General features: G+C 40.8%; 1 protein-coding gene across 5 annotated transcripts in view; it reads left to right on the top strand.

Annotated features, from left to right (window-relative positions):
* Positions 1–22,937, top strand: part of LOC122553636 (uncharacterized) — a 112,620-nt gene that overhangs the window by 84,743 nt on the left and 4,940 nt on the right. For all 5 annotated transcript variants that reach the window (XM_087989887.1, XM_087989886.1, XM_087989884.1 and 2 more), the window contains 2 exons: positions 15,119–15,150; positions 15,773–15,907. In XM_087989887.1, coding sequence (XP_087846013.1) covers positions 15,119–15,150; positions 15,773–15,907 — 167 coding nt within the window. The remainder of the gene's footprint in view (positions 1–15,118; positions 15,151–15,772; positions 15,908–22,937) is intronic.

The raw sequence follows: 22,937 nt of genomic DNA, 5'->3' as shown, positions 1-22,937 counted from the left end.
AGAATCTGCATAATTTTGCAGATAATCTTCAGACAAACAATACGTCTACTATTTCCAAAACCACCTCATTGTACCCTGGGTTGTAGATTAATATGCGCTTTGAATTTATTAGCTTTCAGTCCCATTCATTTCTCCAGAACTTTTATTCTACTAAAACTGATCGTCTTCAATTTGTTCTTCCCAATAGATCCTTGTTTCCCTATATTTTTAGGAAATTATTTGTGTTTTTCTGTGAAGAAAGTATTAAAGCAGCTGTTTAATCACTATCATTTTCCTTTCATTTATTGTCAGTTCTCCACTGTAGACTATAAGAGGCCTACATTTCTCTTAACTAATCTTTTCCATTCTTACAGAAGCTCTTACAATCCATTTTTATGTTTCTTACAAATTTACACTCTGCTGTATTCATCCCATCTTAATCAACGTCATGGTTCTCCTTTGCTGAATTCTAAACTGCTCCCAGCCCTCAGGCTTACTGCCTTTTATTTTAGCAAGTTCTAAATGCCTTTTTTTGAATCTCATCATATCCTTCATTTCTGTTTGTTCATCATAGTTGAGCCACTTGTAGGTTCATCTCAGGGTGTGACAAACATATGAATTAAAAACAGAAGTAGGCTCTTTGAGTCTGTCTTTCACTGAAATCCTATCTGATCTAATTGTAGCCTCCAATTAACGTTCTCTAAGCTTTCACCCTTTTTAGCAAGAATCTATCTGCCTCTGCCTTAAAAATACCCTGCTTCCACCAGCTTTTCAGGGGGGAGATAAAAACAAAGGTGCCTCCTCTGTTTTAAACAATAGCCCTTGATTTTTAAATAGTGATCTCTACTTGGCTGGTAGACGCTCTTGGACAATGACCATTACAATAAATAAAAGGCAGGGCCAATCGCTGCTTTATCCCACAGAATGGCAAGTATTGGAGAATAGTGCAAACATTCAAGAAAGAACGAACACTTTCTTTACTCCATAATAAGAAAATGTTTCTAACTCCCCTGTAAACAATGTGAGTTAACCATAAAGTATACCATTACATAAAGGTGTCTGCCTAGAATCATAAAATCCCTCCAGTATGGATGCAGGCCATTTGGCCCATTGAGTCCACATCGAGCCTCCAAACAGCATCCCATCCACACACACACCCAGCCCTATATTTCCCATGGGGAATCCATCTAGCCTGCACATCCCTGAACACTATGGGCAATGAGGCATGGCCAATCCATGTAACCTGCATATCTTTGGACTATGGGAGGAAACTGGAGCACCCAAAGAAACCCATGCAGACACCAGGAGAATGTCTGCATGGAGTTTGCACAGTCACCCAAGGCTGGAATTGAACCCAGGTCCCTGGTACTGAGGCAGCAGTGCTAACCACTGCTGTCAGCCATCGTGCTGCCCAAGCTACTTTCTAAGCTACTTCCAACAAAAATATGATTTGGACATGAATAAAATTAAACCAATGTAATGTAAGTATAAAAAATACCCCTGCCACTTTTGTGGTTTTAATAAGACTTATTAATGTTGATAGCAATGCAATTGATCAGGAAAGTAGTGGTTATGATGAAGAGCCGCAGTTTGGCTAAGTTTATTGCCTGTTCATACCTGTGGCATTGATGGCTGTTGGTGAGGTTCATCACCAAAAAGCTTCCACACATTAAGATTGCATGTGTCTCCCACAATGTTGCTGGCTTCCAATTTTAATTGTAATCCTGTTGGAACTACAAAAGCATTAGAGCACAGATGGCTCACATTTGTATTCTGTGAACTTGGTTTAGTGGTTTAATGTTTTAATTTGGTGTTAGTAAAACACCATCGTTGGGATTTTTTCACAAACCTTACATCATTGAAGGAAAGAAAATGTTTTGGAGAATCTCCAATGCAAATGATGTAATTCCTTTAGCTTCAATAAGAGAGGCTTCAAACTTCTCAGTATCTGGAAAATCAAAATCGACAAAACTATTGGATTGAGTCTTGAGGGTTTTTTAAGTAAGTGTCGGTTTTGTCAAATTTCAAGGAGGCTTTCTTTCTATGAGGCTTTGCAAAATCTTTTGTTGCATCTTCTACAACTCACTTTGTTAACTGCTTACTCTGCTCCAAAGCACCCCTCTTTCCCAATTCTAATCCCATTTTACAATTCCTGGAAGAATGCACTACTCAAATCACTGGGATAGTTGATAAAATACTGACATCTCTGATGCCTACGGAGGCCACACCATTAGACTATGGTAGCCTGGTCTAAAGTCACTATCATCTCTATGATCCTTAGGAATGGCCAGCAGTGCTGCAAGAAGGTCAGTGACATCCTCTGTTCCACCAAGTTAAGTGCCTCACTCTATCTCTGCTACCGCATCCACTTCCCACCAAAGTTTGTGCTCTCCCACTCTCTCTATTGCAAGCAATGTCTTTCCTCACTCTTGTTATCCCTCAGCCTTCCATAACACTAATCATATACAGCCTCTATACTACATGCTCTCTTACCTAGGGCACCTCACGACCTTTCAACCATCCGTGCCAGCTCTGTTGCCCTTTCATCTTATTCAATTCTTCTTTGTCTCTCATTATGGGAGAAACTAGCCCATAACACAGTGAAAAGAGCCTGGAAGGTTCTGTCATCAGGCTTCTCTTCCACTGAGGAGAGAATTCTGTCCCTCAAAGGAGAAAACCAGGACCATTCCTGCGGGGATGTCGAGACATCCAAGTCCCACCAACTGATTAAGTATCACTCTCTGCTTTTCATTGCAACTCTCCCATTACCCACTGTTAGTGTCATTTGTTGCCACTTCCAACCATTGGCTGCAATGCCATCTTTCTCTTGTGCTGTCCAGATGCCAGTGATATGGTTGGGATGGAGAAGCAGTTTGCTCCAACAGAAGCCACTGCCTTGACCTCTGAGGAACAGCAGCAATGCTGCCTCCTGTAACCCTACCAGCTCAGATCCTGCCACCTCAGTGGAAATGTTTGGAAGTGCAAACTGGTGAACAGCTCTTTGACAGCTTCACAGCTCGCCAAGGAAGGAATACCCCAAGGTGGAAGCACTCTGAGGACTGCAGGCAGGAGAGAGGCCCATGTGGTGTCAGCAATCAGGGACTTCGTCCATATGCACAGGGGCCAGCAGAGGTAGCTGGCAGGGATGTGGTAGTCAATGGCTCTCAAGGTTCAGAGGCTGCAGGACTGCATCCACGCTAAGGGGTCCCAGCTGCCTCAAGGAGTGATTATCTGGCTGCCTTCATGAACAGGCTGATGGTTGCCTTGGAGGGCCAGGTCCTGCACTCCTAGCCTGTTGGATGTGTGCACACATCTTCAGGACTTGAGGCATGATGTCAGGAAGACAGAATCTGGTGTGAACCCCAGTGCCCCTTCCTCACAGGGAGTTAGGGCAGTGCCAGGAAGCACCCAATCAGAAGTGGAATCACACACAGGACCCTTAGAAGTTTCTTCTTCGGACAGCGCAGAAATGCTGGGTCTTCCACTTCTACCCTACCTGTCCCTCTCAGACCCTTGGGGTTTCAAACTGAGAAGAGTCCACGTACCTCTGGCAAGAAGACCCTCAGCATATGTGGTGATCATGTACAAGCGCCCCAACCATCCTCCAAGGCTGCACAGCTGAGCATGCTACCTCGACCGCATCTGCAGAACCTGAGTCACACCAAGGTGTGGGAAGTATTGGGAGGTGGAGGAAGAAAAAACATTTCAGGATACATAGTGACATGGCTGACAGTGCAATGTAGCTAAAATCTTAGTTCCATAACTGTTAATGGTTTTGTACGACATCTGTTTGAGTCTAGCCCTGAGTGTAACAGTGCCAGCATGATACCTAACAGCATGTCCATACAAGATGTAACATGGATTGATGCCTGAGAGCCTACTGCAGCATGTGGAAGCAAGATGAAGGGCAGTGGATTCTGCTGGCACCATTGTTCCTCTTGGTTAAATGCCCAAATCTTTCTCTGACCTCTATCTGAAAGTAGTGATATTGAATGAAGTGGTCAGTGATGTCATGCGTAAGCAGCTAATGCATTAGGATAGTCAGGGATTAAGAAGCCAACAGACCTGGGTCCTGTACATGGGCCAGGTGTAATGTTGGTTCCCTTTTTTAAAAGGGCTTCACTTTGGTGAGTCTAACATCCTCCTCCCTCACACACAAGTTTAAATACTTGTCCTGCTCACATTGATTGTGCTCACTAGCATTTTCATTGCTATTGTGTAGTTTTGGTTTCCAGCACAATGGAGGGCAGCAGTGAGCACTTTTCATGCAGTGGTTTTCAGCCTCCACCTCTATGTATTGGTGAGGCCTCAAACACCCTGAGCCCCTTCCGCAGACTCCATAGGCTTTAGGCCTTTTGCCTGCCCAGGTCTCCCTGTAACCTATCTTTATGAATCTTCATTTACCCACCATATGCATCCCCCCTCAACCACTGGCACGAGGTCACCATGTCAGGTGTAATCATGTATTGCCCCCACCCTGAAACCAGAGTGCTCCTGACCATGCACGAAACAACCCCCCACCCTACCCATTCTTGCACGTCCTTTTACCGTATCACTGCACTGAAAAATGCAGTTGCCCTTTTCACAATTGTCCCCCTGCCCCCTCCCCCCCCCAAGACTGTAGTTGCCAATACCTATGAGCAAGTTCCCTGAGTTGCCTTTCCCTTTCTGCAGTAATGACAAAGTCGTTCCTTTCTCCTTAGTTTCTCTGGATAGACCAACCTGACTGGCTGACTGTGGCCAAGTCCCTGGAGTGACCTAAATGGGCACAAGAAGTGCCTAGACCCATAAATGATGGCTGTACACCTCCTTGATGGCATTAGCACTAACCCCTGGATTAGCTGCATGGAATCACAGGATTTACTGTTACCCACTTCCCGGATTGCTGAGCATAGAACTTCCTAGCCATGAACACTCTGACTAGATGCCGGACCATGGCTAATCCCTTAGACTAATAGCAGATGCTGGCCTTAAATTACTGTGCTGGGATTCCCTGACACACAGACACCTTCAGTGAGCACTACTCCCCTAAGACATTTCAACATAGATCCCTGCTTCTAGCACAGTAGTCTTTTTGCCATATAAGTTGATGGCACATGTTGGAACACACTGCTGTACTGAGGACTGCTGACCAGCAAGGCCAGCTGCTTGGTTGTGTGATTACACTAATTAGCAAGGCAGGGATGCTGTGAATAACCATGTAAGCAAGTGCAGAACAAGCAAGATGCCTTGAGATACAGCCTGGTCTAATCTCTGTTGTGCGTGTCTGTGCACACTCACTGTCATTGCAGCAGCCTGATTCACCCTGTAATACAAATCTATACTTCCCAAGTGTCCTCCAGTGAATCAGAGATGTTGTGAGAAATCTCAGGAGTGTTTTCAATTATCCTACATGTCAATGTCCCTGGCCAAGTGTTGCATGTAGCTGGTGTCCATGAATTGTGCTCTGAGATACTGTGGTGGCCAACTTGGAGGATGGTCACAGCTAGCGGTGAACTGAAGTGCCCAGGTACCCACTCTAACTTGTGTGCCAAATTTTCAGTGTCTAGTTTGCTCATGGCAGGTGGTAAGATTGGAATCTGCATAATCATGAAATGAGATGTGCATTTATTAAGAAGCAATAATCCCCTTAATAGGTAACCCACTGCTGCCTAGCTAATTTTGCCTCAACGCCTGGAATGTAGTTAAAAGATTCAGTATGACATTTCTCACCACAGTCAACATTGCTCAGGCCCCTATAAGATTCTGCCCACACTCTAATTAAAAACCTTAATCTCTTTGATTAATGCTGAAAAGGACTTGTATTACATAGCCAAATTTCCAGATTAAAATACTGATCTGGTATGAATCTGTGATTTCTCTTTTGCCTTTTCTTAATGTGGCATGGGTTGGGCCCTGAGACTTGATCCCATCACCATACTCCCTGGTATTACGTGGCAGCACTACGATATTTATCATTATTATGTTATACTTACATTCTGGTGGACAAGACAGTAGTTCATCAAAATGTGTTTTGCGAAGCTCTTTTTCTTTGATTTGTTTCCTTCTGAGCCAATTCTGCAATCCTCCTTTGCATTGAAGTAAAATTCAATTTAAAAACACTGCATTAATATCTTTGAAGTATATTAATTGTAACAATAAATAATTGCTAGCCTTTACCAACTAACACCCACTAGACTCACTCGCAGGCATCCAAATGCACCTCCTTTAGCCCTGGATGTGGATGTTTTGGTGCTGGGGCAAGGTTGTGATCCAAGAATCTATTATTTTAACAAAGTATCCATCCCCAACTAATCCACAGTTTGGGGCCAAAATCCCGCAGTCAGCCAAATGAGCACTCTGTATGATTGATGTGTTTCTGAGAATGAATATTTATTTGACGTTTTCAGGGCTTCAGTTAGGGTATGACATAACCAGCAGTGAAATAAAATCAGTGTCTAAACAGACCTTCCCGAGATGGTGTCAAGTCAGTTATGACTGTGCTTCTGAGCTGAGATTGTATTTTACAGCTGGCTGGACTGAGTTCTGTTCCTCTCAAATGGACAACACATCAAAAGAGGTGGGTTGTACTTTTATGATGCCACAGAACATCACAATTGTCCAGGTCATAGCTGAAGTCAGAAATGATTTAATTTGTGAGAATAAGATTATAATATTTATTTTAATGTATCAAAGGATAGCAAGAAATCGCATTGTCCATTCATGCTGGTTGATCTGTTCAAGCAATTCTTCTTGAGTACAGTTCCCAGAAAATTGGAGCTTCAGAAAAATTGAGAAGATGCTTAATATGCATTTGTAAACCCATAGGTCTGGGAGAATGGCTGTCTGAGGGGTAGACAAAACCGTCAAGCAACTCATTTTCAGATTTAGCCCAGTACTTAATCAGTCAGATGCAGTTGATGATGTGTAAAGAACTTTTGAAATGAAACCAAACTAAAATCGATTTCACTTAATATGGATCTGAAAACCATGATTCAGCAGACTTGTTTCTTGAAGTAGGATTACAAGGGAACAAGAAGGTGAAAGACTGCAGAAAATCTTTTAAAGTAATTGTGAGAAGTACTTTAAATGTCAAACAAATTAGAGTTTTTTTGGGCAGTATTTAATGGAGGTGATGAGGCTCTCGTCTGATGTCAGGAGAGCTGCCATATTCTGAGCATAACCACCATATTAAGTGCCTAATTGATCATCAACAGGCCTTCCCCTAGGACACAGAGTGGAAATACCAGCCCTTGAGAGCCACCAATAAGTCAGTGTTGCCAGAGAGGTGGTGGCTGTGCCAGCTATGAATTCTGCAGAGGCCTAGGATCATTGAGGGGCTCAAGCCATGAATGAATGATGGTCACTGGGTGAGCTTGTGATGGCAGGGGGAGGGTATTTTCAGCCAAGACAAGGTGTTGCTCTGAAGGGACCCCAAGGGTATTCCAGTACCCAATCCCTCAATCAGGTACTGATTACCTTTGTGAGAAACTCACCATGGGACCAGGCAAGCCAACTCAAAGGTACAGCCTCCCTGCAGAGAGAATTCCCCACCTGGCCCTGGATGAATAATTGCCCTCTTAATTTGTCCTGCTGGCAGGGCAGGAAGGTTACCCATGAACCTTGCTACTCTGTTCTTTATCGGGGTAAAAGTAGATAATGGATGGTCCACCTCTCTCCAACCTGATTAAAAGCCTCAGCACCACTAAGTCTGCCATGAGGCAGGGAATTAAACTCCACCCTGTCTGTTGGTATTTACAAGTTGGGAAGCATTTGTGAAGAATAATATTGTGTATCGTGTCTTATTGATCTGAAAGTCTGGATTGATGGAGATCAGAGGATGCCAGAAGTTTAGTGATTGTCCACAACTAATTTTCTTTTAGTTTAGTGACTGGAAGATGTGTTGAATGAAATTAAGTCTCCAGGTTAAATTGCAGTCTTTCAAACCACTTAACTGTATTGTCTTGGTCAGTGTATTGCAGTATGCTGAGAATATGGTTTATTGAAATGGAATTTAACCTCAGACAACATTACCTGCAACTATAGTGTAATTACCTGTGTATAAGTTAAATCAACAAATGAATTAAGGACAAGGGAGCACTGCAGTAACATTCTACTTAAATTCTTGCAGGGCAGTAATTTGTTAAGAGCGTACTGCAGTGTTCAGTGCATCTCTCCGACAAGGGGAACTGAACAGGCAAAAATGACTGCAATGTGCCATGCTGGAGGCTTGTTGCAATGCTTATCATTTGCAAATGCTATTAAAGCCATGGTTAAAAGGGGGGAAAACGAGGGGGTTATACCATAGAGATCACAGTTCAATTTTTCTTTATATCTTATGCACTGACATTTTTTTTCAAAGAGTCAGTTAGGTTGACTCTAATTTTCTTATAATATCATTACCTATTGTTACTTCCCTAGCCTTGACACTTTTTTATGCAGGGAATATCGCTGCAAATGTGTGGATTATTGTCCTTTTGGTTGTCACATCACTCAGATGCTGTTGATTATTGCGGCTTCTAAATGACCAATGAAATTGAGATACTGCAATCCCTGGAAATGCAGCTCGATCCTTTTGAATGATTTTGAGGTGCTCCATAAATTGCTTTTTCAGAGGCTTGGGAAAGGTATTTTCGATATCAAAGGCCCAAAAGGCTCGTAATCAATTATGAGGCAATAAATTTAATTCACCAGACCAAAAATGTGAGCAAGACATTGAAAACCTGTGGCCAGTACAAGGCTTGTGGTTGTTTGCCCCACACTCCTTCTGGGAGAGACGAGGAAACGTTGCTGGAAGCCTGTTTGCAAACATTCAAATCATCCTACCCGCAGACAGAGTGGAGAATGAGGGAATAGGAAAGGGATAAAAACTTGCCACAGCTGAGGGGCCAAAATCAGAATTAATCCTCATTTCTAAAAGGAAGAATCATATCTCAGAAATTAGTTACTCTTAAAATTTTGGCAAGATGAAGATTTTGTAGAGTGTGATTTTTGGGGTTCAAATTGGGGTTCTTTAAATTGTACAGCATTTGATAAGATCAACAAAACTTGGACAGATGTGGTAAATCAGAGTTCAGGCTAATGAGAAAAGTATTAATATGGAAAATGATTAACAGACTGGAATGGATAGAGAGCATGAAGCTATTATTCCAAGTTATAGATTGGAGTTCTTTTGAGGACTTAACACATGCTGTGGACAAAGGGGAACTAGTGGTTGTACTGATATTTGTGGAAGGCATTTGGTAAGGTGCCACATCAAAACAGTTGTCATGTTGGGGGAGGGGGGGGGGGGGGGGGGGCGGTGGTTAGCATATTAGCTTAGTTTGGTGATTGGCTGGCTAATGTGATGCAGAGAATAGGTGTAAATGTTTCTTTTTCAGGTTGGCAAGATATAATGTATTAGAGGGATTGCTGGAAGCTCAACTGTTTATCATTTATACAAATTACTTAGATGAAGGAAAGGAAGGTTTGGTTGCCAGATTTTGTGATGAAAATATAGCAGTATGTAGTTAGGACGAGGACACAAAGAAGTTAGAAAAATATATAAATTGGTTAAGTGAGTGAGTAAGGATGTAGCAAGTTGAGTGTAATGTGGCAAGTGTGAAATGGTCCATTTTGAGAGGAAAGCTATAAAAGAAGCATACTATCTAAATGTTGAGAGATTGCACAGCTGAGATGCAGAAGGATCTCAATGTCTGAATGCATGAATTGTGAAAAAGTTAGTCTGCAGGTACAGCAAGTATTTCAAAGAATAATTTTTATTGTGAGAGAAATTGAATACAAAAGGAGGGTGGTTTTTCTTCACTTATGCAGGGCACTGGTTGTGGTGTAAAATTCCAAGCAGTGGAATGTGGTGAAACGGTTAAAAATTATGTCCCAATACATGTGTGAATCTAACCGGAATGGAGGTGTTGCTTAGTCCCGTGTGAATCTTATTACACACCTCCCCGTGTGAATCTTCTTATCTGTATGTAACCAGAATGGAATGTGTTTTTTAGCCTTGCTCTGCTGTTCACATGAATGTTTATATCTGGAAAAGAGTATATCAGCTGGAAAAGTCTCCAGTTCGGTGAGTCTGCTCCGGGGTTACGTTTAACCGCCGAGCGTGGGTTGTTGGCAACCGCTCTACGAGAACTGACGGCTCCCAGTTCCGGTAACATGTAGAGTGAGTATAAGCCAGACCCGTTGTGGCGACGCTGCGGGGAATAAAATGCCCATATTCTAGCAGACTCGCCTCTTGGTCGTTTGTTCTGTGTCAGACTACTCTCCTACGAACCTGACCTTGAGAATTTTTTAAAACATTTGGCGTAGTCGAGCAGGGTCAATCGCAATTGAGGAGAGATTTTGATACAGAACAATGTTTTGGAAAAAGACTAAGAAACCAGAAGAACAAACTGTGGAGGTCCCGACCGTCCCGGGATGGCATGGATGTGGGCATGTACGTGGCAGTTTGTTTGAGAGAGGATCCCAGTCCTGCCGAAGAACCCCTTGCCTGGGGTACAGCGGAGGATGTGGGCATGTAAGCGGAGTTAACAGAATTGAATGGGATTGAACTGAACTGAACTGAGTGGAACTGAAGTGAATCAAATTGAACGGAACAAAATGGAACTGAGCTAAATTGAATTGAAATGGACGGAACTGAATTGAACACAATTGAATTGAACTGAACAGACCTGAACTGAGCTGAATTGAACTACACTGAATTGACTGAACTGAAATTAACTGAAACGAATTGAACTGAATTAAGCATAATGTAACACATGTATTGGGCCAAGCAGTGGAATGTGGTGTAAAATTCCAAGCAGTGGAATGTGGTGAAACGGTTAAAAATTATGTCCCAATACATGTGTGAATCTAACCGGAATGGAGGTGTTGCTTAGTCCCGTGTGAATCTTATTACACACCTCCCCGTGTGAATCTTCTTATCTGTATGTAACCAGAATGGAATGTGTTTTTTAGCCTTGCTCTGCTGTTCACATGAATGTTTATATCTGGAAAAGAGTATATCAGCTGGAAAAGTCTCCAGTTCGGTGAGTCTGCTCCGGGGTTACGTTTAACCGCCGAGCGTGGGTTGTTGGCAACCGCTCTACGAGAACTGACGGCTCCCAGTTCCGGTAACATGTAGAGTGAGTATAAGCCAGACCCGTTGTGGCGACGCTGCGGGGAATAAAATGCCCATATTCTAGCAGACTCGCCTCTTGGTCGTTTGTTCTGTGTCAGACTACTCTCCTACGAACCTGACCTTGAGAATTTTTTAAAACACTGGTGAGATCACATGAGGGTACAAGGCACAGTATTGGTTATTGCAAGGTTTGTGAAGTTTTGTAGCTCAGATTGAAGTTTAGGGTGTAGGCTTGCTCGCTGAGCTGTAGGTTTGATATCCAGATGTTTCATTACCTGGCTAGGTAACATCATCAGTGGCGACCTCCAAGTGAAGCGAAGCTGTTGTCTCCTGCTTTCTATTTATATGTTTGTCCTGGATGGGGTTCCTGGGGTTTGTGGTGATGTCATTTCCTGTTCGTTTTCTGAGGGGTTGATAGATGGTATCTCGATCTATGTGTTTGTTTATGGCGTTGTGGTTGGAGTGCCAGGCCTCTAGGAATTCTCTGGCATGTCTTTGCTTAGCCTGTCCCAGCATAGATGTGTTGTTCCAGTCCAAATGGTGTTTTTTTTCCTCCATGTGTAGGGCTACGAGGGAGAGAGGGTCGTGTCTTTTTGTGGCTAGCTGGTGTTCATATATCCTGGTGACTAACTTTCTTCCTGTTTGTCCTACGTAATGTTTGTGGCAGTCCTTGCATGGAATTTTGTAGACGACGTTGGTTTTGTCCATGGGTTGTACTGGGTCTTTTAAGTTTGTTAGTTTTTGTTTGAGAGTGTTGGTGGGTTTGTGTGCTACTAGGATTCCAAGGGGTCTTAGTAGTCTGGCTGTCATTTCTGAAACTTCTTTGATGTATGGCAAGGTGGTTAGGGTTTCTGGTTGTGTTTGGTCTGCTTGTCGTGGTTTGTTCTTGAGGAATCCAGGACAAACATATAAATAGAAAGCAGGAGACAACAGCTTCGCTTCAATTGGAGGTAGCCACTGATGATGTTACCTAGCCAGGTAATGAAACATCTGGATATCAAACCTACAGCTCAGCGAGCAAACTTACACCCTAAACAGTATTGGTTACCTTTTTGTTTAAGGAAGGATATTAATGCATTGGAAGCAGTTCAGATATGGTTTAGTAGACTAATACTTTGAATGGGAGAATTGTCTTATGAGAAATCAGATAGTCTAAGCCTGCCCGTTAGAGTTTAGAGTAAAAAGTAACTTGATTGAAACATATAAGATCCTAAAGGACCTTGACAGGGTGGATGTGAAGAGGTTGTTTCTTCTTATGCTAAAATCTAAAACTAGCTATTATTGTATAAAATTCAGATGTCGCCCATTTAACAGTTTGGGGGAAATTTTTTGAGATCTTTGGAACTGTCCGTGAAAAAGCAATGAAAGCAGAGTCCTTGAGTAATTTTAAGGCAGAGGCAGATTCTTGTTAAGCAAGAGGTTAAAGGTTATAAGGGGAAGGTGGGAATGTGGATTTCAGGTTGCAATAAAATTTTATTGAATAGCAGAATTGGGTCAAAGGGCTGAATGGCCAACTCCTCTCCTGACTCATATGTTTCTATGTTTGTATGTAACAAAGGAACTGACAATCTCCAAAATTAATCTAGTGAACCCGTGTTGCATCTTTTCTAAGACAAGTATGTTTTTCCTTAGATAAAGAATTCAATGAAGTACACGATATTCTGGGTGTACTCTCACCAAAGTATTATATCATTGTAGAAGGGCTTCTTTATTCTTGTAAGGGTAGTGCAGTGCCTTGATTTTTTTTTAAAAAGGCTTTGAACTAAAGCAAATAATGTTTTTGTCATTATAGTCAACAAAAACTGATTCTTGGACATGGTCACTCCTAAGTGTACCAGTAAATATACATAATTGTGAGCTCAGTGCTCCAATAGGTAATCTAGCTGCAGTTGAGTTTGATGGCAAAATGGCAAAGTTTCAGTCTCATGAGTTGCAGGCTTCACCTAGTCAGCAATTTTAAACTATTCCAGAAACCAATAAGCACTTCAAAAAATCATAGCAAGAATTAATAGCACTCAATCAATAACCAACCTGTTATTTAATTTGATAATCCTTTCAAAGCTTTGGTGATGTGGATGGGATAAGGGATGTTGTTTCTGCCACTGAATGTTGTGTTCAGCTATGTGATGTTATGAGAGATTATCATTGAAGTGTTAAGCTCCAACTGGCAGGCCTGCTGTCAAATAGAGTCATATACCAATTACTGTCTTGATCTGACTATCCTACCTTATTCTTCTGGAGGCTTCCTGCATGCATGAACATTCTCTCTCTCTAACATGACAACTTTTGCCATTTTGCAGGTAAAACAGCATTTGTCACACTGAAAAACTGAGTAAAATGAGGTCAGGTTTCATGGCCAATGATTTAAGTTCAGTGGTGTCTTCCACTTACATGGACCTTTGCTGATGACTACAGCAGTGTTTTGATTCCAGAAAAGGGAATTCATTATTTTTACACTTTGTGTACACCAACTTCAATTAGTACAGAATTATATGAGTGCAAATGTGTCCTTTGAATTCATTTTCAAATAATGAATTATGTAATTTGCAGTCAATACTCAGCAATTCTCACTAATTAACTGTAGATGATTGGATTTCAGAAGCACCAGCATTTTGATCAAATATATAAAGGCTTGATAGCTTTTAAAATGCAGATAAACTGTTGTAAATTTGTGCCGTAAAAAAGATACATCTCTGAACGTGTTATTCTTGTACAGCCATTCTTGGCAATAATGCTGTGAATAATTTATATCATCGCTTATGCTACCTGATAATTTCTGGGTCACATTGTTGTTAATCTTCAGCAAAAGTAGCTAGAAAGCAAATATCATTGCCACAACTCCATTCAAATTAATGCTGATTGCAAATTTTGCTGCACCACCACTGTTCACACTACTGTTACTTAAACTGAAAAATACTGGTGTTGAAGATCTCTCAGCAATATGATTTTATGTGCTTCTTTAAAATGTTTCCTTCTGATGCCTCATTATTCATATTTAGAGTGCAACAAAATCCATTGAAAGAGAATCCTCAGACCCATAAACATAGTTATAATTCCTCACTTCAAAGGCATAGAGTTGAACACAGCAAGAAGTGCATTATTGACCAGAGCACTGCCAGTGAGGTACAACATTTGCCATTGTAATCATTCCCTTGTAATACGAGCAGAGTAATGGAATATTTGCTGTTATTTTGTTGTTATTGAGACTGGTACTTCAATACTACCAGTATAAGAGCTAAATCTTATGTTGATCATCTCCAAAGGGTGTGCTCAATTCTAATTATTCCCATCTCTCAGTATCCTGATAATGATTCATAGTAGCATGGATTGGAATTGGACCACAGTGTAAAATTATGGTCCTGAATCTTGCAGTACTGCTCATCTGGGCAAGTAAATTGAAGACAATAATCTGATTCACCTTGTGTAAGAGAGCATACAGTGTCTCCCTCAAGAATCTAATTGTCACCTCAATAAAGTATAACTGAGTAAGGATGGCAGATGCCTAACGGTGAGTGCTTATATCTCATTAACTTTCTCCATTTTACTTATTGAGGTAGTGAAATCATCTGTACCTCTGGTCTTTAGGTACAAAATGAAAGACAAATTGAGTTATTAAGAAACACTCAAAGCATCTTTACAAATTCTGTTACAAGTTATCTTCAATGTGTTAGTTCTGAAATAATTAAATAAGCCTAATTTCTGAGTAATAATTTTATAATTTTAAACTTGAGGGGAAGAATATTTTAACCTAGTAATAGCAAGGTCTTTGCTGACTATTATTTGTTAATGCAATATAAGATTAGGGTTTATAGGCACTCTCAGGCAATCAGAATTATTTTCCAATTAAGCAATGTGCAAAATCAATCTATTAGCCATTGGCTATGCCATTTCTGATTCAGTGTTAAAGCCACTGACATGTTCTAATGATGTTTTCAGTAAATTTTGGCATAAAATAAAGAAATTCACCATTCTCTAATATTTGCATCAAATAATATTTATATTCAGTAATACAACTATTTTAATCTATTCCTTTTTCAGTAAGAAACTGGCTGGAGAAAATCAAAGACAAAGTAAGTGCCTTGGGATGATTTTTGATTTGGGCCCATACACTTATTCCATGCTTCAGTTCAGCACTGAGCTGTCTCGCATTTTGATGTTCTGCAATGTTAAAGAATCATTTAAAAGAAGTCACATTTGTCTTTTCATTCTTACTGTTTTAAACACTGCTTAGTTCCATTATAGTTGAAAGGACAGAAATAATTATCCTGTGGGTGGGTGTGTGTGTCTGTCTGTCAGTCACATTGGTAGCACAGTTATAAACCTTTTGCATTTGTTTCAATTGGTGAGTCTGAGCAAGATAGCAACATAATGAAGGTCGTGGAGAAGCCAGGTAACTAAGAGATCACCTATACTTAACTACACAAATGTAGATGCTGACAATTGTGGTTTGATTTACTCTTAAATCTTGCTGAATGCTGTTAATCTCAATGTTATTTCTACCAGAGTCTGGGTTAACATATTTGACTTTTGAGTCTGTGTTGTAAATTGAATAGAATCTGAACAAAATTATATACATTTCAGAATTAAAACCTGAAAGTTCGGAATAAAATATTTCACTATCCAAAATTAAACTGCAGGGAAAGTAGTGACTAAGTGTCATGACACATTTTTAAACCTTTTGTATGATTGCAGGCTGGTTATATGTCTGGGATGCTAGTGCCTGTAGCTGTTGGCGTGGCAGGGGCACTCTTCATCCTAGGAGCTCTCTATAGTTTCAAGGTGATGAATCGGAAGAGGAAAAGTGTTTTCAAAAGACGTGAAACAAAGGTAACTGCCAGAAAAGTATCTTGAGAAACCTACAATGCACTCTGTAACAGATCATACCTTTCCTTTGTTTGCTTTGGTTATTTATTTGGCCCCCAACATTAGATATCATGTCAATCTATCATTCCCATTTCTGAAGGTTCATTAAACTGAGCCACATGATAATGTTCAAAATTTCATCTCAAATGGAAAAACAGATCATTTATTCTACATGCAAATTGATTGAAAAGACACAAAGACTTGCATACTTCTCAGGCACCTTTCACAACCACAATGTCCAAAAGTACTTCCAGCCACTTTAAAAGTTGTAAGGAGTATGGAAATCACTTTATGCTCAGCAAGTTCCTGCAAACAACAACGTAATGATGATTAGATAATTGCTTTTAATAATCATTATTGGAAGGATAAATATTAGCCAAGATAATTCCCCTGCTCTTCTTGGCAACACGTCCACTTGAGAAAGTAGATGGGGCTTCTGTTTATCTTATCTACATAAAAAGACAGTCTTCTAACCCATAGGCAAGAGTGCTGCCAACTGAATCATAGCCGACCAAGCAAATCAAACTGTGAGGTCAAGCAGAGATCTTAATATTTATCCTTCCACCTTGACCATTTGTGTGCCACAAGGTGTTTGTGAGCTGAGTGGGAGAGGGGTGAGTGGTCTGAGCTGTGACTGTAGATGGGGCAGATATGAGAACCAAAGGATTTAGGAGGGTGTAAATGTAAACATACTAGGCAAATGGATATGGTGACCTTACAGGGCAACTATTTTGGTAATAATACCCAAAGTGGGGCAGAAAGTGAGTATAATGAGTATCAAAACATTTAAAAAAGCAAGAACATCAGAGGGGTAAAAATGGTGAAAAGGCAGAGTTAATGTCTCTTAAATGAGCATTATGTTTGGAATAAAATGTAGGTATTGATAGCAGAAGTAGGGGTTAATAGGTATGATCTTATAACCATTATGGAGATGTGGTTACAAGGAGATCAAAGCTGGAAACTAAATATTTAGGGTTATGTGACATTTCTTTAGAAAGGAGAATGGGCAGGAAGGGAAGGATATTGGAGTTAGTATGGGATGGAATAAGTGTGATAGGATGAAATTATCCGGGATCTGATGATGCAAACTCCATATCGGTAGAGTTAAGAGTTAATAAGGGGGAAAAGACACCGGTGCTAATAGTCTATAGGCTCTTCAGCAGTAACTGCCCTGTAGGGTAGAGAATAAAGCAGGAGATTATGAAGGCATGTGAAAGAAAGGCAGTACCTTAGTAAAGCAAGGTGGCACAGTGGCTTAGTGGTTACCATAACTGCCTCAGTGTCAGGGAACCAGGTTTGGTTTTACCCTCAGGTGATTGTCTATCTGTGTGAAGTTTGCATATTCACCCTGTGTCTACATGGATTTCCTCCGGGTGCTCCAATTTCCTCCCACAGTCTAAAAGTGTGCAGGTTAGGTGGATTGGTCATGCTAAATTGGCCATAATTTCCAGGGACATGCAGGCTAGGTGAATTAGCCATGGGAAATAGATGGTTGGTTAGAAGGGGTGGGAGTTGAGATGCTGTTTTGTGGATAGATGTGACTGGACTGCTTTCAAACTGTAGGGATTCTATGATTAATCATGGGTGCCTTTTTATTCTTCATGTAGATTAAGAAAATCAAATTGGCAAAAGTAATAACAAGGAAGAATTTATGAAGTGTATTCAGGACAGTTTCCTGGAACAATATGTTGTGTATTGAACCAGGGATTAGACTGTTTTGGAAATGATAATGAGTTAGGTGTAATAAATGATCCGAGTAAAAGGTTCTTGGGAACAGTGGCTGTAACAAGGTAAAACTTAGCATTTAGTTTGATGAGGAACTTAGGTTGGAAGTAACTGTGCTAAACATAAGGAAGGATTACACAGAGATGTGGGCAGAGTGGACAGGGAAAGGATTAAGTAGTTTTATGACTCACAACAAATATATAACCAAGTGAGACAGAGGGATCCTAGGAAGAAGATAAACTGGCCATGGTTAATCAAAGAAGATAGCATCAAACTTACAGAGAAACAGAGGAGTCCTTTCAACTCCTTCGACCTGCCTGGCCATTCAGTATGATCATGGTGGCCATTGGAGCTCAATACCTTAAACCCACCCTCTTTCTCCCCCTTGATCCATTTTAGCCCTAAAAGCTATGTCTGCCACCTTCTTGAAAATACACAATGTTTTGTCCTCAATCACTCTTCATTTGATGAGTCACTGGACTCAAATTTTAACTGTGCTTTCTTCCCACAGATGTTGTGAGACCTGTTAAGTTTCTCCAGTAATTTCTGTTATTGTTTCAGATTTCCATTATCCATAGTTCTTTGTTTCATTTCTTTTAATTTTAGACTTTGAACATTGTGTACTTTCTGAATTTCCTCAACGTACTTCAACCATCCCCACACCCTAGCCCATGACGTGCTTCTCTACATTATCAGCTTTTTTCTCGGTCATATCTACCCCTTTTCCTAGCTGACAAAGGGTCGCTGAACTCAAATGTTAACTCTGTTTTCTCTCCATTCCTGTTGCCAGACTTGCTGAGTTTCTCCAGCAATTTTTGTTTGAGATTTTAGCATCTACAGTTCTGTTCTATCTGTTTTTGGGAGGCTAATTACTACTAAAAGAGCAGTTAAACTTCATCAGAAGTACAAGGAAAGAAGTCTGTTTAAAGGGGACCCTATTTTCCAACAACAGTTTTGGAGAAGATGGGATTTGCAGTACTTGTAAAAGAGGGTGTCGTTAAGTGTTCAGTCCTTTGAATCAATTTGACTAGAGCTAAGGTACAAAACTGATGCAGTTACATTGCTCAGTGTAGTCTGTGGACCGTCAACTAGTGGAAACAATTCTGCAGGGAAATTACAAAGATATGAAAATATTATTGAGTAGTTATAATGGAGTACTTTAACTACCCAAATATAGTTTGGGACATGTTAATATAAAGTGTGTAGAAGAGCAAATATTCCTAGATTATGTTCAGATAAGTTTTCCACAGCAGTACATAGCCATTTCATCAAAACAGGATGAACTGTTGGATCTAGACTTTGGAATTACCTGGACACTTGGTTGAAGAGGGGGACCATTTAGGAAGCAATGACCATTGCATGGTAAGGTTTTGAATGAATGATTTGAAAAGCATAATAGGCAATTCAGAGTAAGCATCATTAACTATGAGAAAGCTGTTTTCACTGGAGAAAGCATGGAGCTGGACCAGTTAGAGTGGAACAAAAGATTGGCTAGAAAAACTACCATAACAAGGGGCTACCTTCAAAAAGGAAATGGTTTATGCATATTCACAGTATGTTCACTCAAAAAGAAATGGTGAGTGTAATGATAGGATGACAAAGGAGATAGAAATTAAGATGAAGAAAAAAAGTGTGCAGTGGCGTAAAAGGAGCACTGTCAAGGCTGCAGATGATACAAAATTTGGAAACATTATAAAGTGTGAGGAGGACATGTAGAATTTCAAAAGGACCACTTGGTGGTTTGGTGGAGTGGGCAGATTGGTGACTGAGAATTGTGATGTGATTCATTTTGATAGAATGAACATGGGCAATATAAAAGAAGGAGTACAGTTCTTGAAGGTATGCTGGAGTAGAGGACCTAGGTGTTTATGTGCTTAGATTATTGAAGGTGGCAGGATCAGTGGAGAAAGCAGTAAATAAAACATACAGTATCCTGGGCTTATTAGTAGCAGAATAGAATACAGAAGGATGGAGGAAATGCTGAAAGAAGGCTTAACTCTTGTTAGATCTCAGTGGTGCATTGTGTATAGTTCTAGGTTCCAAACCATAGGATGGATATGAACATATTGGAGAGCGTACAGAAGAGAATTGCAGGAATTGTTCCAGAAATGTGAAACTTCAGTTCAGTGTTGTTTGGAGATGTTGGGATTGTTCTTTAAACAGTCTTTTGTGGAGAGAAGACAGCTCAGAGGAGATTTGGAAGAAGTTCTCAAAATTGAGAGGTCTAGATAGAGTAGATAGGAACTGTTCCCACTGGTAAAAGGATTAAAAATGAAAAGACACAGATTTCAAATGACTTACAAACATAGCAAATGTGATGAGAGCAAAGCATTTTCACACAACAATGGGATGGGTCCAGGATACACAGTGGGATAGGTCCTGAAGAAGGGCCTTTGCCCGAAACTTCGATTTTCCTGCTCCTTGGATGCTGCCTGACCTGCTGCCCTTTTCCAGCATCACATTTTTCAACTCTGGTCACCAGCATCTGCGGTCCTCACTTTCTCCTTGCTGTTACTGTATGCCAGTCGTGGAGGGAATGAAAGTTAAAGATGGTGGAAAGGGTATCAATCGAGTTGGTTGCTTTGTTTAGGTTGCCATTGAGCTTTCTGGTTTGTTATTGAAGCTGCTACCATTCAGGCAAATAGAAAGCCTACCATCATACTTCCGACTTGTACCTCACAGATGGTAGGCTTTAGGAGGCTAGGAAGTGAATTACTACAGAAACCCCGTATTCTGATGTTATTGAAGGCATATTAATTAAGTAACTGCTTCAGTAGAGTTTCTTGGCAGTAGTAGTCCCCAGGATGTTGGCAGTTGGGTATTTGGTGATGGAACTACTATTGAATGTCAAGAGGAGCTGGTTAGATTCTCCCTTTTAAGGATGGTCATTGCCTGGCACTTGTGTGGCTTGAATATTATTCATCAGTTTTCAGCCCAAACCTGAATGTTGTTGTCATGCTGCATATAAGCACAGATATCTCAGGATCTGAGGAGTCCTAAATGATGCTGAACTTTGTTCAATCATCAGTGACCATTTTTGACCTTATCATGGAAGGAAGGTCATTGTTGAAGCAGCTGACGATGGTTGGGCCTAGGACATTGCCCTGAGGAACTCCTGCAGAGATGTCCTAGAGACTCCAGTAACCACATCCATTCTTTGTGTTAGATATACTCCAATCAGAGGAGAGAACCCTTCTGCCTCTGGATTCCCACTAATTCCAGGTTTGCTTGAGCTGCTTGATGTCATAGTGGGTCAAATGATGCCTTGATATAAAGAATGATCAGTTCCTCTCAGGAGCTGATCGGCTGTGTTATAATCAAAGCTAAGCATCAGTGAACAGATTATTGGTGAGTAAGTACTGAATGATAGCACTGTTCACAAGACATTCCAGTCCTTTGCTAATGACTATGAGTATATTGGTTGGGGTGTCATAGAGTTATACAGCCAATAGACTGCATTGGATTTTTCTTGCTTTTTGAGGTCATATTTAGGCAAATCTCTACATTGTTGGGTAGGTGCCAGTGCTGCAGCTGTACTGGAACTGTTGGCTTATGCCATGGGTAGATTTAGAGCATGAAACTTTATTTTTACAGTAGAGTCATAGAGCTGTACAGCATGGAAACAGACCCTTCGGTCCAAACCATCCATGCCGACCAGATATCCTAAAGTAATCTAGTCCCATTTGGCCCATATCCCACTAAACCCTTCCTATTCTTATACCCATCCAGTTGCCTTTTAAAAGTTGCAATTATACCAGCCTCCTCCACTTCCACTGGCAGCTCATTCCATACATGCATTATCGTCTGCGTGAAAATATTGTCTCTCAGGTCTCTTTTAAATCTTCCCCCTCTCAGATGCCCTCTACCTTTGGACTCTCCTACCTTGGGGAAAAGACCTTGGCTATTCACCTTGTCATGATTCTATAAACCTTTATAAGGTTTTCCCTCCCTCTCAGCCTCTGACACTCCAGGGAAAATAGCTCCAGCCTATTCAGCCTCTCCCTACAGCTCAAACCCTCCAACCCTGGCAACATCCTTGTAAATCTTTTCTGAACCCTTCCGAGTTTCACAGCATTTTTCCTATAGCAGGGAGACCAGAACTGAATGCAGTATTCCAAAAGTGGCCTAACCAATGTCCTGTATGGCTGTACCAAGACTTCCCAACTCTTATACTCAATGCACTGACCAATAAAGGCAAGCAAACCAAAGGCCGCCTTCATCCTGTCTACCTGCGACTCCCCTTTCAAGGAGCTATGAACCTGCACCCCAAGGTTTCTTTTTGTTTGGCAACACTCCCCGGGACCTTCCCATCAAATGTATAAGTCCTGTAAGTAATGTTGTCAGCTTTTTCAGCATCCAGTGCCAACAGCCATTTGACATCACCATGCAGCAATTCAAGAAGATGGCTCACCATAGTCTTCTCAAGGGTAATGAGGTATGGGCCACAATTGCTTAGATTCCAGAACCAATTTTTAGAAGATTCTGTGGAATGTCCTGAGGTTATGAAATGTGTCATTCAAAATGTAAGTTTTTATAAAAGGAAGAAGGTAATGTGATGTCAGAGTTCTGTATTAATTTTCATGGTTTCAAATGATTTGCTCTATTTGTTCTTCAAATGTCAAAAAATTGATACATAACTAGTGGCTCTTCGATTAGTTTACTCTGCTGGATTTAATAATTAAGTATGTGAACAGAATTTTAATTTTAATGAACCCAAATTGATTTAAATTGGATTTGTATAATGTGAAGAGTTTTAGTGATAATAAAATGAGAAAATTACTGCTGTCCACTTCATGTACAATTGGGATCTTTTGGACATTATGGGGCATATTTTCCCAATGGTACTGTTAGTGAAGAGACATGTACATTAGCATTGTATAGTGAGAAATTGCTGATCTTTTGCACACAATTCTCTACTTAGTTTTTTTTAAAACAGCCTGTCCAGGCATGTTATGACTCTCGAGTAGGTGGGACTCAAACCAAGTCCTCCTAGCTCAGAGGCGGAGAAACTATCATTGCACCACAGGAGCTCTTCCAGATTTCTATCCATTTACAGTCATCGAGTCATAGAATTGTACAGCAAGGAAACAGACTCTTCGGTCCAACTTGTCCATGCCAATCAGATATCCTAAACTGTCCTAGTCCCATTTTTCAGCATTTGGCCCATATCCCTCTTAAACCCTTCCTATTCATGTATCCGTCCAGATGCCTTTTAAATGTTGTAATTGTACTAGCCTCCATCAACTCCTCTGTCAGCTCATTCCATACA

The sequence above is a fragment of the Chiloscyllium plagiosum genome, unplaced genomic scaffold (genome assembly GCF_037043375.1).
Source record: "Chiloscyllium plagiosum isolate Xiang-an unplaced genomic scaffold, Cpla_swu_hap1 HiC_scaffold_8, whole genome shotgun sequence".
Classification (NCBI taxonomy): domain Eukaryota; kingdom Metazoa; phylum Chordata; class Chondrichthyes; order Orectolobiformes; family Hemiscylliidae; genus Chiloscyllium; species Chiloscyllium plagiosum.
This window is presented reverse-complemented; position numbering and strand designations above follow the sequence as displayed.